Source organism: Danio rerio, chromosome 22 (assembly GCF_052040795.2).
Source record: "Danio rerio strain M-AB ecotype USA chromosome 22, GRCz13ab, whole genome shotgun sequence".
NCBI classification, from domain to species: domain Eukaryota; kingdom Metazoa; phylum Chordata; class Actinopteri; order Cypriniformes; family Danionidae; genus Danio; species Danio rerio.
This window is the reverse complement of record NC_141042.1, coordinates 37,373,011-37,388,471: the sequence shown is the minus strand read 5'-3', so window position 1 is coordinate 37,388,471 and position 15,461 is coordinate 37,373,011. Positions and strand designations below refer to the sequence as shown.

Below are 15,461 nucleotides of genomic sequence, written 5' to 3'. Positions count from 1 at the left end.
AAATTGAAATTATAATATTTTAGGGCCTATGGCATGAGATTACCATTGGCCTAGGCCTTTAAAGCCTACAGTCTTTTCCTCTGCAAATGGCTGTTACGTAGGTTTTTTAGTGGTTGTTGGAAGGTTGCTGGGTGATCTAATTCGTAAGAGTACACAGTCTTATTCTCAATGTATTTTTGTTCCTGCATATGGTTGCGCAAAGGTTGTTTGGTGTTTTTTTTTTAGGTGAATGTGTGGTTGTCAGTGTCACAACAGCCCACAGTCTTGTGGTTGATGTAGTGTAAACGTTCTCATACTTTTCTTTTCTGACCTTCTATTCCTTTCTATTGTGTCTGTTCATGTTTTTATTTATTTCTCATCAGATCCAACAGGCAGCCGAGCGACCAGAGAGGAATTTCGTGGACACCCGGCAGCTAAAGGTGTGCTCGACCTGTTTTGACCTCTCAGTCAGTCTGCTGCGGGTCCTGGAAATGACCATCACGTTAGTGCCAGAAATTTTCCTGGACTGGACCCGCCCCTCTGCTGAGCTGCTGCTGCGGCGATTGGCTCAGGTAAGCCTGATTGACAGCTGAAAGGTGAACTAAATATGCAGTTCTCAAGTCAATACTTTCAGAAAGTTCAAAGTGAATGAAGCTCGTTTTAAGCACACCATTAAGATTCTTCTTATAGAGCAGCTTCATGCAGAAACTCTTGAGTTAATGATCCTGTTTGAGGCAATTGCTATTAAACATGAGGTTTCTGTTTATTTTCTCAATGTCTTGCAGTGCACAGCTCTCTAAATGTAAATTATTAACAACACTAAGAAAACTTATAGGCCTCAATTGAATGTTCTGCTTCAAAGGGGTCATATTTTTCTATAAAAAAACATCTTTGGTTATCTAAGTAGACTCGCCTGTAAACAAATATGTCAGAAATATCCTTTCCAAGGGGGCGTGGTGTCACCTCACAGCAAGAAGGTTGCTGGTTCAAACCTCGGCTCGGCCAGTTGGCATTTTCTGCGTGGAGTTTGCATGTTCTCCCCAAGTTGCCGAGGGTTTTCCTCCAGGTGCTCCCCCACAGTCTAAACACATGCGCTATAGGTGAATTAAATAAGCTAGATTGTCCGTAGTGTATGTGTGTGAATTGTGTGTATGGGTGTTTCCAGCTGGAAGGGCATCCGCTGCGTAAAACATATGCTAAAAAAGTTGACGGTTCATTCTGCTGTGGCGACCCCTGATTAATAAAGGAACTAAGCCAAAAAGAAAATTAATGAATGAATGGTTACTTAGAGTTTACTTATTTGCTTAGGTCAGGGGTGTCCAAATTCGGTCCTGGAGGTCCGGTGTCTTGCTGAGTTTAGCTCTAACTAGCCTCAACACACCTGCCAGGAAGTTTCTAGTAAACCTAGTAAGAGGTATTAGCTTGATTAGCTGGTTCAGATGTGTTTGATTAAGGTGCGAGCTAAACTCTCCAGAACACTGGCCCTCCTGTACCGAGTTTGAACACCCCTGACTTAGACAGTATTTTCCTGTCAAACTTTTTTTTTTTTTATAGATCACAACTCTTGTGTGGGAAGTTTCCCTCCATCATCGTTTTGTGCATATACCATGGTTAAAAATGAGACATCCCAGATCTGATCAACCAAAAAGAATCTGAAAGCGATGATTTGCATAAAAAAATTACAATTCTGTCATCATTTATTCATCCATCACTTGTTGAACACAAAGAAAGATATTTTTTGGGGGAAAAACAAAACACCAACAACAACAGAAAAAAACAAACATATGAAACCATTGACTTTCATAGTATTTGTTTGTCCTTTTACAGGTGTCAGTAGTTTCCAACAATCTTCAAAATATTTATAGTCTTCTTCTTCTTAAAGTATAAAACATTGGATCCACTTAAGGTTGAGTAAATAGTGAGTGCACCTCTTTAACAGCAGGTTTAAACAGGCCTCTATTAGAGAAGGAAGGATCTGTCCGTGGTTCTGGATCTTGTGTTTTTCTGTGCTGCTGCTCTCCATGGTGCTGAACACAACTCTGCTGTTTTATAGTAGGCCGCATTTCTTTCTGACCACCACGTATGCTGGTTGCTTGGAATTGATGAAATCACAAAAATCTGTGTTAAACATTTAAAGTTTTATAATGTGAAAAACGCCAAAACCATTAATCCAAATCTTTTTTATATAAATCTTTGTATTGCTTTTTTTAAAAATTTGTTTCTCATTTTCTTTAGTTATAATGATTTCATTCAAATGCTGCACGATTTATTGCTTTTTTTTTTGTTTTTTAAAGAAATAAATAGTTTGTTTAGTTAGTCGCTCGTAAGTTTGGTTAGTTTTAATGTAATCTAGTGTAATATAATGTGTATTCATATAGTGCATTTATTGATGATGGTTTGGGTTGATGGAGAGATTTTGGCTAGGACAACCGTGTTACACCCCTACTCTTTACCAGAAGTGCCATGGGATGTCAATTACAACAGAGAGTATGGACCTCGGTTTAACGTCTCGTCTGAAAGACACTGCTCACTGACAGTATAGTGTCCTCTTCACTATACTGGAGCATTAGGACTCATACAGACCTCAGGTTGAGCTCCCCCTGCTGTCCTCACTAACACTGCTTCCAACAGCAGCCTAGTGTTAGTTAGTAATCTCCAGTTTTTGTAACCATTGTTGCGTAACACTTTTTTTCTTCCTAAATTATTTTTATTTGGATTTTTTAAATCAGTCAAGCCTTTTTTAAAGACTGTTTCTTTTAGTTTTTATTATTGTGTAACAATTTTCCTTAATAATTGATTTTAGATTTGTTCAACTTTAATACAACCTTAAATTATTACATCAAAATTGACCCAAAAATGATCTTTATTTTAAAGAAATTTGTTTATAAGAGTTAATTTTTCATAATTACATTTTATATAATTCTTTATTATTCTAAAAAAAGAAATAGTAACAAGGTTAAAAAAAACATGACATAAATTATAAGAAAACAACCTCATTTAATATTAAATTATTTACATCAGTGACCAATCCAAAGGTTAATTGCACCTTAAAGTCCGCATGAACGGGAAGCTTGTACCGTTTGTCTTGTACCGTATTGTGAAGCAGTTCCTAAAGAAACCGAATATTAAATGAGTAAACAATGACGTGGCTTGTTTTTTCTCCTGCAAGCTGATTGGATGTAGTGAAGTAGGCGTTTCATTCAGAAAGATCTGAAAAAGGGTTGGGGGAGAGTTATTACAACCTAACAGACTCCTCCTGCTCACCCTTTCTGTTTATTGTCAAAACCGACATGTGGAGGGAGCATGGTTAAGTATGGAAGCCACACTCGTACCTCAGACAGATATAATACAAGTAATCAATTGAAAGAAAACAGGAAGTGATTTTTCTGATTTCAATTTTAGATTACAAGAGCAAACCACTTTTTTCATAATGACATACTGTAATGTGATGGCGACGCTGACAAGGGATTTGTGGATCCAAACACAGGTTTATTAAACAGAGATTGTCAGGCAAGCAACAGTCAACACAGGGGCAAACAGATGTACACGGGCAACCCAGAGTCGTAGTCACATACACAGGCGAATGGTCAAAAGGCAGGCAGCAGACAACGTAAACAAACAAACAAGGCGAGGGTCAAAAACACGGCAAGGGAAACGTGTGTTAATGTTCACAGTGACAGTATAACAAGACTCAGCCCTGAAGTGTGTGTAAGTGCTGTTTATATAGTCTGTAGTCAGTTCATGAGCAGCTCCCAGTCGAGAGTATGTGTAATCTACTGAATAAGGAACAGGTGCATGTGAGCGGTGCATGACTGGAACTTGTAGTCCATGTAATGGCGGATTTGTAGTCTGTAGTCCTGATAATTATACGAGATGCAAAGATGAATTACTCACCACAAAACTAGCAACAACAGCTAACTAAATCAATATGCTTGCTTTGACTTCATGTGAACGTTTTGCGTAGGTAGGTTAAGAGCGAGTGTATTTTGTTTTCAAGCTTTAATTACTTAGGAGAAACTCTGAAAGTGTGTTTGACGTGGGTTTAATTCCCAGCAGTGTGTTCGTTCACCTGTAATTTCTGAAACACCTGCGAGCGCAGCGGGATCTAAACCCTCGTCCATTTACATTCAGTCCCTGAAGGGCTTGTACTATTTACTATTCTTCGAATACAGTCATGGCTAGCAAACATCAATAAACAGCCCCCGAATGCTCAGCAGCTCTGAATGAATTCTTTGGCTGCTGGGTGATTAGAAAAGGCTTTGATTTATGAACCGATGTGTTTGATTTGCTCACCTTTTCATGGTGGATCCATCATGGTGTGCATGTGGTAGACATTCAAAGTGGATCACGATGCTTCTTTGCAGTTGACGAGAATACTTTAAGGATTGAACCACACTCATTATTGTCATAGGACATTCATTCATTCATTCATTCATTCATTCATTCATTCATTCATTCATTCATTCATTCTCCTTCAGCTTAATTTTTTGATTTATCAGAGGTTGCCACAGCGGAATGAACCACCAACTATTCTATATATCTGAGCAAATGACATTGATTATAAAGGTTTAATGACAGTCTTATGAACTCCCCATTCAAGTAAAGCATTACCATGTGTTTTAGTCGTATAAGTGTTTTAACTTGTTGCATTTTTACTGTTACTCAATAATGTTTGGATCTTTTAAACGTAAAAAAGATTTGAGAGTTTCATTTCAAGGGTTTAATGATTAAATGTGCATGTATTAAATCTGCAGGAACCCTGCTTTACACTTACCTGGTGGTTGTGTTATGCACAGAATTATAGTTTTCGACAACATTTGTGTGTGTTTTGGTTTACTTTAGCTCCTGAACCAGGTGTTAAATCGAGTTACGGCAGAAAGAAACCTCTTCGACAGGGTGGTCAACCTACGCCTTCCAGGTAATTCTCGACAATTTCCTCCTAATGTAAACACAAGGGCACAGTAATGCAAATAGGAGTGTAGGACATTCATTACATGTTTAACTACACATCCAAAACCAGTTATATCTCAATTGAACCCTCTCAGGTGCTGGGTTTGTCCTCCATCGTGTCTCCCGACAGCCGAATTATGGCTTATTGTCACCTCACTGATGACTTCTCACACTTTCCTTTTATAGCATTTTGTCCCAGAACAAATAACCAGTAATTTGATATGCCTTCTGAGACGTTCCCGACCTTTGAAACGATCCCTGAAGTTTGGAAAGTCATTCTTAGCGCTCAGGGAATGATTTTTGAAGAGTAAATGGGTTAAGAAATTACAAGGTTGAGTTAGTGTGAAAGACATAATCCAGTCCAGGAGGACACTGAACACATCATCAGAGGAGTTTTTATTTTATTCTTGGTTCTTGAAGCAGCGTTTAGTGTCTTTTCAGAATGTTATTAGATGTGATACGTTGACCCGGTTCACTGTGGTCTCAGATTCAGTGACCTGTTTTTCTGCTAAAGTGCCGTGTAGTGGATTTAAGTGGGTTTTGTGTCATTGAATTCTCCAGTCATACTTTGTTCTAATACATTTTGGGTATTGTTTTTTTAGGGGGTGTTTATGTCCGTCAATGAAAATAAGAGCGAGCCCGAGCTCTTTATGAAAGCATTAAGGCGTCCTTGAAAAATGTGAATAAAGCATAAAGAATAAGACTGAAATCTGAAATAACTTTGCTTATTTTCTTAGAAACCCATTTTCCTAATAAAACCGCATGATTTTTTTTTTCTTTCTAACGTTTTTTTTAAGAAGCATTCCCAGCAGGCACAGCTTGTCAACATGACCTCAGATTGATGTTGTCCTCAAACATTGTGCAGACGTTGCATTTTGTTTGGAAATGAAAATCAGGTTGACATCAGAACCCAACGTCAGGGCTACGTCCAACCTAACCTCAACCAAATATCAACGTCTATTGATGTTGCAGCTTGATGTTGTGTGGACATTACCACAACGACGTCTATCAGACCATGGATTTTGATTGCCATACCTGACAAATAAATGTCAGTATTTGATGTTAATATGATGTTGCTTTAAGATGTTGGCTCCACGTTGGATTTTGGTCACTTTCCAAAAAAACCTAAAATCAACCAAATATCAACGTCTAATGATGTTACAGCTCGACGTTGTTTGGACGTTACCACTTTGACGTCTATCAGACATATTTTGGTTGCCATACCTGATGTATAAATGCCAGTATTTGACATCAATATGACGTTGGTTTAAGATGTTGGCTCAACTTTGGATTTTGGTCACTTTCTAACAACCTGAAATCAACCAAATATCAATGTGTAATGATGTCAGCTTGACGTTCTGTGGACGTTACCACTATGACATCTATCAGACGTATTTTGGTTGCCAAACCCAACACAACCTAAAATCAACCAAATATCAATGTCTAATGATGTTACAGCTTGACGTTGTGTGGACATTACCACTATGACTTCGATCAGACATTGGATTTTGGTTACCATACCTGACGAATAAATGTCAGTATTTGACGTCAATATGATGTTGGTTTAAGATGTTGACTCGATGTTGGATTTTGGTCACTTTCCAACACAACCTAAATAATAATCTTCTTAGTATTAATATTAATAATTTATGTAATGAATTAATAATTATTAATAAATAATATTAAAATAATAGGAATTCATCTTTTTTCTTGAAAAGGTTTTTTAGTTTAAAGAGTCTAGTTAAAGTTTATACTTACCTTTAATTTAATTTAGTTAAATTTAATTAAATTTTTTATTTTAATTTAGTTTAATTTAATTTAATTTAGCAAATGCAATTTTATATTCTTATTTTAATTTAATTTAAGCTAATCTTATTATTTTATTTTATTCTAATTAATTTATTTAACTTCAATTTAATCTTTTTTAAGTTTTTAATTTTAATTTATTTAACTTTTTAATTTAATTTAATTTAATATAGGCCAATCTTATTATTTTATTTTAATTATTTTATTTTATTCTAATTTAAATTGTTTAGGTTAAATTAAATAAATTTAGTTTAATTTTATTTTATATTTTCTTTTTTTATTTTATTTAAACTTATTTTTTATTTAGATTTCTATTTTTTATTTTGTCTTAATTATTTTATTTTATTTTATTTTATTTTATTTTAATCGAACAGAACAGATCCAATTGGCCTTTCACAATTCGTCACAATGTTTACTATATCACCATTAAAATGACCAATCAGCGTCCGGGACTAGTTCTGACGAATTGAAAAAGACCCTGAATCACAAACAAGACCAAATTAGTTTTTTCTGTATGTTTAGGCCTGGAGAGTGTCGATCATTATCCCATCCTGGTGGCAGTTACAGGGATATTGGTGCGCATTTTGGTCGACTCCAACAAACAAGGGTGAGTTTTCTGGCTTTTCATGTTCTTTCTGCATTTATAAATGATAAAGATTAAAAAATGCATATCACATACAATCACGCTGCTCAGATTCACCTAAAATCAAGCATCAGTTTAATGCAAATTCAGTCTGGCTTTTGTTTTCTGGTTCACGGGGTGTTTTCGTCTCAAAAGAGCACATTTTTTCTAAGGAAACGGGTACATTGCAGAGGTCTGTGTTTTGGCATGGCAAATCGACATTTAATTGTGGGCTCTGACGCCTGAGGAAAGTCTGACACCCAGTTGTGCATCTGTGGGTCACAGCGGCAGCATTCAGGACACAACCTGTCCTGTGGGAAGGTGAAAACTAATAAACGTCTCCCGCTGAAGCCGATGACACTTCTGACAGCGGCAAAAAAACGGGGTCTCCAATTCATCACAGGCTTAAAGTGATTCTGAAATGTTGTTTCTGCTGTAGGCTGAAGCTTTGGGATATTTCTGGTCTTTCTGTTGTTTTGTTTTTTGCAAAATGGTGCTGCGGCTAGTGGCTATAATTACAGCGAGAATTGGATTGTGTCAAGAGTTTTGGGTCCGAGAGAGAGAGTTATTATTGTATTTATGAAAGCTGAGTTCATACTTTCATGCGGTAAAGAGGCATTCATTTTATCTAAAGTGACAGTAAAAGCTTTTGTAGTGTTGCATAAGGTTTCGGTTTTAGATTGTTGGAGCAAGCTTCATGTTAGCTTGAGAAAGTCTTGTCTAAATGTTTGTAAGGTAAACCCTAGGATAAAAAGAAAAGAAAGAGAAACAAAATAGAATTTAAAGATTTGTCTAGCATATTAAACATTGCTAGCATGATTTCAACCAATTGCTAGCATGAATTGAGAAGTTTCTAGTATGTTTCTACTATTTTTGTACATGGTAATGTTTTTAGCATGATGCTAACAAAGATTTTAGATAAATCTTTTAAAGCTGAGTTTACACTTTTATGCAGTAAGGATACATTAAATTGATCTAAGTGACAGTAAAAGCTTTTATAGTGTCATATAAGATTTCGGTTTTAGATTGTTGATGCTAACTTTATTAGCCTGAGAAAGTCTTGTCTGAATGTTTGTAAGGTAAACCTTAGTATAAAAAGGAAAGGAAGAAAAAGAATGAAACTTTTAACATTTTCTAGGCTATTAAAAACATTGCTAGTGTGAATTAACCCAAATTCAAGCATCAGTTAAGAAGTTGAGTATGTTTCAAGCATACTTTTGTAAATGGTAATATTTTTAGCATGTTGCTAACAGGTTTTAGCTCAGAGTTGATCGTTTAGCTTGTTGCTAGCATGTTTTAACTCCATTTTAGTATGGATTAGCATGATGTTAGCAGTTTAACATGTGGCTAATGTGGATTTGCTATTGCTATCATGCTTTTTTTAACATTCTACTTTGTTGTTGGCTTAATTTGGCAAATGTAACATTTGTTGGACAAACGAACATGTTTTCTTGTTTTTAAAAGTTTTATATATATATATATATATATATATATATATATATATATATATATATATATATATATATAATATTTGTATTTATTTTAATATTTGTTTTAATAATTAAATATACAACTGTTCTGTCTTGGGGCGACGCAGTGGCGCAGTAGGTAGTGCTGTCGCCTCACAGCAAGCTTTCTTAATTTCTTTTGCCAAAATCATGGCAAAAAGTTTTGTAAATTTGTGAATTGTTAAGAACTTAATTTAGTCAACTTTAAAGGGATTTTCACGATATCCAGAAGAGTTTTTGTTTTTTTTGCACACTCTGATTCCAGTTTTCAATCAGTTAAATAGTGTTTTATCCTAACAAACCATTCATCATTGCAAAGTGGATGTTTAAATCTCAACTTCAATGGCTTTAATTATGACTGGATGTTCACATTTTATTTAAAAGAAATGTGCGCACACTTTCAAAATGCAGCTTTGATATCTGTGAGTCATGAAAGATATCATGGAACAAGCATCCTGACTGGCCTTAATTCATGTTTCTGAGGATCAGGCCCGGCCCTAACCAATTTGGCGCCCTAGGCAAGATTTCAGGTGGCGCCCCGTCACATCGCAGTAAATTCCACTGCTAGTGTAAAGTCATAAGAAACTAATAAGCTTTTTGATCGACTACTACAAGCTGGGAAAAGGTCAGATAAATATGCCAATGCAATTAACATTATTGCTGAATAGATCTAATATTTACACATTTGCTTGAGAAAGTAATGATGGGGTAGTTACATTACTATTACTATTTTCCATAACATCTATGCCAGGGGTCTCAAACTCAATTTACCTGGGGGCCGCAGGACGCAAAGTCTGGGTGAGGCTGGGCCGCATAAGGGATTTCACAAAAAAAAGTCCTTAAATGTCATTATTAACAGTTTTAATTATTTCCTCTGAACATGAAGTGTTCTGAACATTAATAGAACATTGAGTGAAGATTATGAACAGTTCTTCTGAACATGGCATCTTTTGCCTACTTCTTGCTGCCAGAGACTTGACAGCGCTTCAAGTGGGGGAAAAAGTGGGGGAACTCACTCAAAACTTCCATTCCCTCACCTAAAAAAAGGCGTATATATGTATAAATAAAACACCCCCACCCCACTCCAGTCACATCAGTCTGTACCAGTCTGTATCTACCTATAATATATAAAGATGCAGGCTGTAGCTAGGTAGGTGGCAGGCTGCAGATAGGTAGCTAAGTGGCAGGCAGGGGCGGGAACAGCTTACCTTGGTTCTGGCCGGCGCGAGTTCCCTCCTAACACTTCCCGCCCGTCACAGCGTCTAACAAAGGGGCGGGGTGCGTGGTGACGTCACCGGCATCCCCGCCCCTTTGTTTACACGGCGGGCGGGGAATGCCAGTGACCGCTGTGTACGAATAGAATCAGCGGAGCGGGGAGCGCTCTCTCTCCCCGCTCCGCTGATTCTGTCAGTGTACAGCGGTCGGCGCGGGCCACAAAATATTGCACTGAGGGCCGCAAATGGCCCGCGGGCCACGAGTTTGAGACCCCTGATCTATGCCCTTCCATAACATTAGCTGACGTTAAAACTAAAAGATAGCACTATAGATATTTATTGATTAGCAATGTTATGTCAACGTTGGGATGTAAAAAATATGGGACAACAAATAGCTTCAAATGATAGAAAACATAGCAAACAATAGAAAATATTGGCAATAAAATAAAAGGTTTACCCTTTTAAAAACAATGGCCTATACAGAAATTAAATAACGCTATAAAATCTATTTGACTTTTAATTGTATTTGCACATTGAATAAAGTCACTATAGTTATTTAGTGAAGAGCAGCAAATGAATCTCTCATTGTGTTTTGTTTGATAACAGAGGTGTTAATGTAAGAATGCACAGATCTATAATGAATGAATGAATGAAGCATTTGACTACTGTAGTAACTGTTTGTGCTAATTTAATAGAAAATTGGTTGTGTTTAAAATAAAACACGCAGGATAGAGCAAAAAAAAAAAGAAAAAAAAAGAAGCACTTTTCCGACGGTCCCTTACTGAGAGCTCCACTCCGCGCGAGCTGAGCTCTCCTGGCTAAACGCATATCCCCGGCTAAACTGAGCAGTGGTCATAATGTCGAGCGAAAAAAAAAAGAAGCTGTGAAACATAACCAGCTTTGTCTTTTTGTAGGAAATACACTTTAGATCTTTTTAGGGTAAGATGTTTTTGAGTTATTGCCGTCAATCACTGAATGTGTCATGAATATCAAAAACAAAACCAACTTAACCGCGTTCATTTCTGGCGCCCCCCTGGATGTACAGCGCCCTTAGCATTTGCCTATACTGCCTATGCCACGGGCCGGCCCTGCTGAGGATACTCCTGCATGTTCCTCCAGTTTGATTAAGCTGTCTGTAGAAATACAGGCAGCTTTATATTATTGGCTTTGTTCGTGAGTGAGCTCTTCCTGAACATGCTTCAAACTTCCAGCACACAAATGAGTTTGGAAACTGGATCTCTGGATGAACAATGAACCGTTCAGATTCCCAGAAAACTCAAAGTCATGGATGACTTGATGTCTCAGCGTGAGCGCTGAGCAGATGTTTAGCATTTCACAGGCTGAAGATAATGCTGGAGATGTATAAATTACAAATGTATTCAATTTAAACCAATTTCTAGCATAAATTGAGAGGTTGCTAGTATGTTTTTAGCATTTTTTTTCGTATATGGTAACATTTTTAGCTTGCTACGTAATAGTTTTGTTTACTAGCATATACTTTAAATCATTTTATATCAAGTCCAAGTCAAGTGCTTTCATTTTTCTTGAATTTACAATTATAATATATACAGTTGGATTCAGAATTATTAGCCCCCTTTTGATTTTTATTTTCTTTTTTTTAATATTTCCCAAATTATGTGTAACAGAGCAAGGAAATTTTCACAGTATGTCTGATAATATTTTGTCTTCTGGAGAAAGTCTTATTTGTTTTATTTCGGCTAGAATAAAAGCAGTTTAAAATTTTTTAAAAACCATTTTTGGCACAAAATCATCAGCCCCTTTAAGCTAATTTTTTTCCCGATAGTCTACAGAACAAACCATCGTTATACAATAACTTGCCTAACTACCCTAACCTGCCTAGTTCACCTTATTAACCTAGTTAAGCCTTTAAATGTCACTTTAAGCTGTATAGAAGTGTCTTGAAAAATATCAAGTAAAATATTATTTGCTGTCATCATGGCAAAGATAAAATAAATCAGTTATTAGAAATGAGTTATTAAAACTATTATGCTTAGAAATATGCTGAAACAATCTTCCCTCCATTAAACAGAAATTTGGGAAAAAAATAAACAGGGGCGCTAATAATTCAGGGGGGCCAAAAATTCTGACTTCAACTGTACATATTTAGCCTGTTAAGGATTTATACGTGTTACATTATGTTTCAGGCTTGATGTCTCGGTGTGAGCGTTGAGCAGATGTTTAATATTTCACAGGCTCGAGATGGAAGAGTGATGCAGAAACATTTGCTTTGTGTGAGAGAAATATAATACGGACAGACGAATGTCAGATTAATCAGAAATCACACAGCATTTGTTATGATTTCCGGTGATAAACGCAGATCCAGTAAAGTCTTCAGTCTTTGTTTTCTACCAGATACTCATTTAAAATGCAGTCTGACCACCAGTTTCTTGTTTTGATATCATTATTGTTGTTAGTTCGAGGGTTTGACTCTTATTATACTTTATGCAATCCTAGTTTTGTAGTGTAGGGTGTTATGAGACTAGACATTAACAGTTATATTGTGGTTTATTGTTCCAGTGAGATTGAGTGCTTATTAAAGTGTTTATTAGAGAGTCAAGTTCTTGAGTTGCTCATAACACTCATAACTAGGCCCACACGGAATCTGCGCGCGCAGAAGTCCGCAGATTTTCAGCCCATCATTGATTCTGTTTATTTACTGGAGTAAATGTGTGTAAATCTATATTTATTCAGTTTTTACATTTATGACTGTAATATTATTGACTAATAGGGATGTAACAATATTGTAAATACCGTCATACCGCAATAGTAATTTTTTTTTTTTAATATTACCGTAGCCGCATGACTCAATAAAACTATATTTCTGAGAAAAGTTTGCTTAGGCAAATGAAGCGAACGGGAGGTAGCGGGAACTACAATTCCCATCAGCCTAGGCGTGGCCATCATCCTTTGCGGTCTGTTGTCACTACAGATCCAGTAATGCGGAAATGGAGTGTGCTGCTAGTAGCGGGGATGAAAAAGAGCTGGAAATGATCGAACCTAAAGCGGGTTTTAAATCGGATGTGTGAAGCATTTCGGTTTCTTTCTAAAAAGTTACGAAAAAGTAGAAAAGGTGACAGACAAAGAAAAAAACAGTATGCAGGCACTTCCAAACTGTGGTGAAATATAAGTCGGGGAATACGACTAAAAACAGTCATGGGGACTGCAGAAACACAGCACACTTGTTAGATTGATGCAGAAATTGACTTGTACCGTGAAGAGATCTCTATCTCACTCATGGCTTGTCCACTCAAGTGGGGGAAAGACAATGCACAACGTTACCCACTGCTGTCAACCTTGGCTAAATCATATATCTGTCCCAGAAACCTCAGTTCCAAATGAGAGGTTTTTTTTTTTTCTGTTGCAGGGGACATGCCCAGAGATCCCAGCTTTAACCAGATTATAGTCATATGATAATTTTCCTTAAAAAACCCATCTCTATCTAATGAGTGAGGGATTAAATGTTGAATGTGATGAGTTTTCAACAATACTAAATTGAAACTTTATTTTTTTATATGGTTTAATAGTTTTTTGTTATTAATATTGAAAAATTGAAGTTCCTGTTTCGAAACGTACAGATAGATGGCTAATTTGTATGTCATTGATATGTTCAGTGCTAAGGTAAATAAACACTTTTGGCACTTTTTTTGAGTCTTTTCATTAGTTTTGTTTTTCCTGTAAATTATTCAGTAAATACCGTACCGTGCCATTCATACCGAGGTATTATCATACTGTGAAATTCTGATACCGTTACATCCCTATTGACTAATGTAAAAAAGTTCATCTGACTTATGTACGATGCACAGTAATATTTTCTGTCTTTAGTAGATATATTATATAAGATACTTGTCATGACTGTCAGTGACCACCTGAGGGCGCTGTAGTTCAATGGACGCGTAGTGAAACTACAGCGCCCAAAAAGACTACATTTCCATACATTCTTTCGTGCACACACCCGGTCTGTCATCTACACTGATTTCAACCACAGCTGTCTCCAATCTCCGTTGATTACCTGGACTATATAGTCAACCATTCCACCTCTGTTTGTTACTGCGTCGTTTGTCTATCAGTTTCTAGTAAGTCTTGAATATCGAGTTTGTTGTTATCTTAGTCTTGTTCCTGATCCTGTTTCTGTCATAGTTTCTTGTTTTGCTGTTTATTTGTTACTTTGTTATTTTTTGAACACCGGACATCGTGTTTTTCTGTTTGCTGCACGATTGTAAATAAACCTGCACTTGGATCCACACCGTTTTGTTGCTGTTTTGATCACGCTAACGTGACAATACTTGCTTTGTTTACCAAATAAAGTGGATCTAATTGAATTTGCATTTTTTTTGCAATACACTGTGCAATATAGTATAGGATATTTTCTTTAATATAAATGGACTTGTTTAGCATTAAAAGTAAATGTAAAAAAGAAAAACAGTAATGCATTTAAAGGTGCAGTAGGTGATCTTTCACAATCCTAACAGCTTAGCATAAATCTCTGAATCAGAGTCTCTCCCCTGCCGTCCAGAGCCACTCCTCCTGAAACAGGAGCACGCGCACCAGATGACAGCGGAAGAACTGTCTTTCATGTAGTAAAAGCGACTAGTGCTTGTCCGGCGGCGTGCAGGAGTTACACTCATTACTAAGCCAAACTGACATGCTATTTCAGAGCGAATATTCAGAGTAACATGGCAAACAATATAAGGAGAGCGTCACAGGTTGTCATCGTTCAAAAATGAACCAATGTGATGTGAATATAAAAACATCTTCACCTCAGTAAAGCTGGCTTGGCGGAATAGTTCTATTTACTTGTGTTTTGTTGTTATACTAAATAAAATCTATGTTATCGATGCTGTAAAAGGCCCTTATAGTCAGCAATCTTTCAGCGGAAGATTTTAGTGGCTAAAAAAGCTAAAATAGTTTCAAAACAAAACATTCAATCCTTCAGCCATTGTGTCATACTTTTTCCAGCGTGCAAAGGTACCTCCAATATTGATTCAGGTTTTTTTTTTAAATGATTGATTCAGCATGTTTTTACAGCTCGTGTGCGCTCTCTCTCTCTCATGAACGCGCAATGCACAAACGGCGGTTTGTTGTTGGTTCATATTAGTAAAAACATTAACTAAAGGACCTACATGAATACAATACATCTCTTTATATTTAACGGTTGAATTCGTTTTCTTTAATATGTTCAATAAAATTTAATGTGTTTTTTCATTTTACATAAAGTCAAGTCAAACTTTATTTTTAGAGCATGTTGAAAACAGAAGTGAGCCAAAGTGCTGTACTGAAATATGCACCAAAATAAGCATGATGGTACACTACCTGGCAAAAGTCTTATCCAAGTTTTAGGAACAACAGATCCTTTATCTTACT

At 36.5% G+C, this 15,461-nt stretch overlaps 1 protein-coding gene across 2 annotated transcripts in view; it reads left to right on the top strand.

Moving 5' to 3' along the window:
- rnf123 (ring finger protein 123) overlaps positions 1–15,461 on the top strand; it is a 237,633-nt gene that overhangs the window by 91,551 nt on the left and 130,621 nt on the right. For both annotated transcript variants that reach the window (XM_087304671.1, XM_087304672.1), the window contains exons 33-35: positions 363–551; positions 4,822–4,897; positions 7,258–7,342. In XM_087304671.1, coding sequence (XP_087160797.1) covers positions 363–551; positions 4,822–4,897; positions 7,258–7,342 — 350 coding nt within the window. The remainder of the gene's footprint in view (positions 1–362; positions 552–4,821; positions 4,898–7,257; positions 7,343–15,461) is intronic.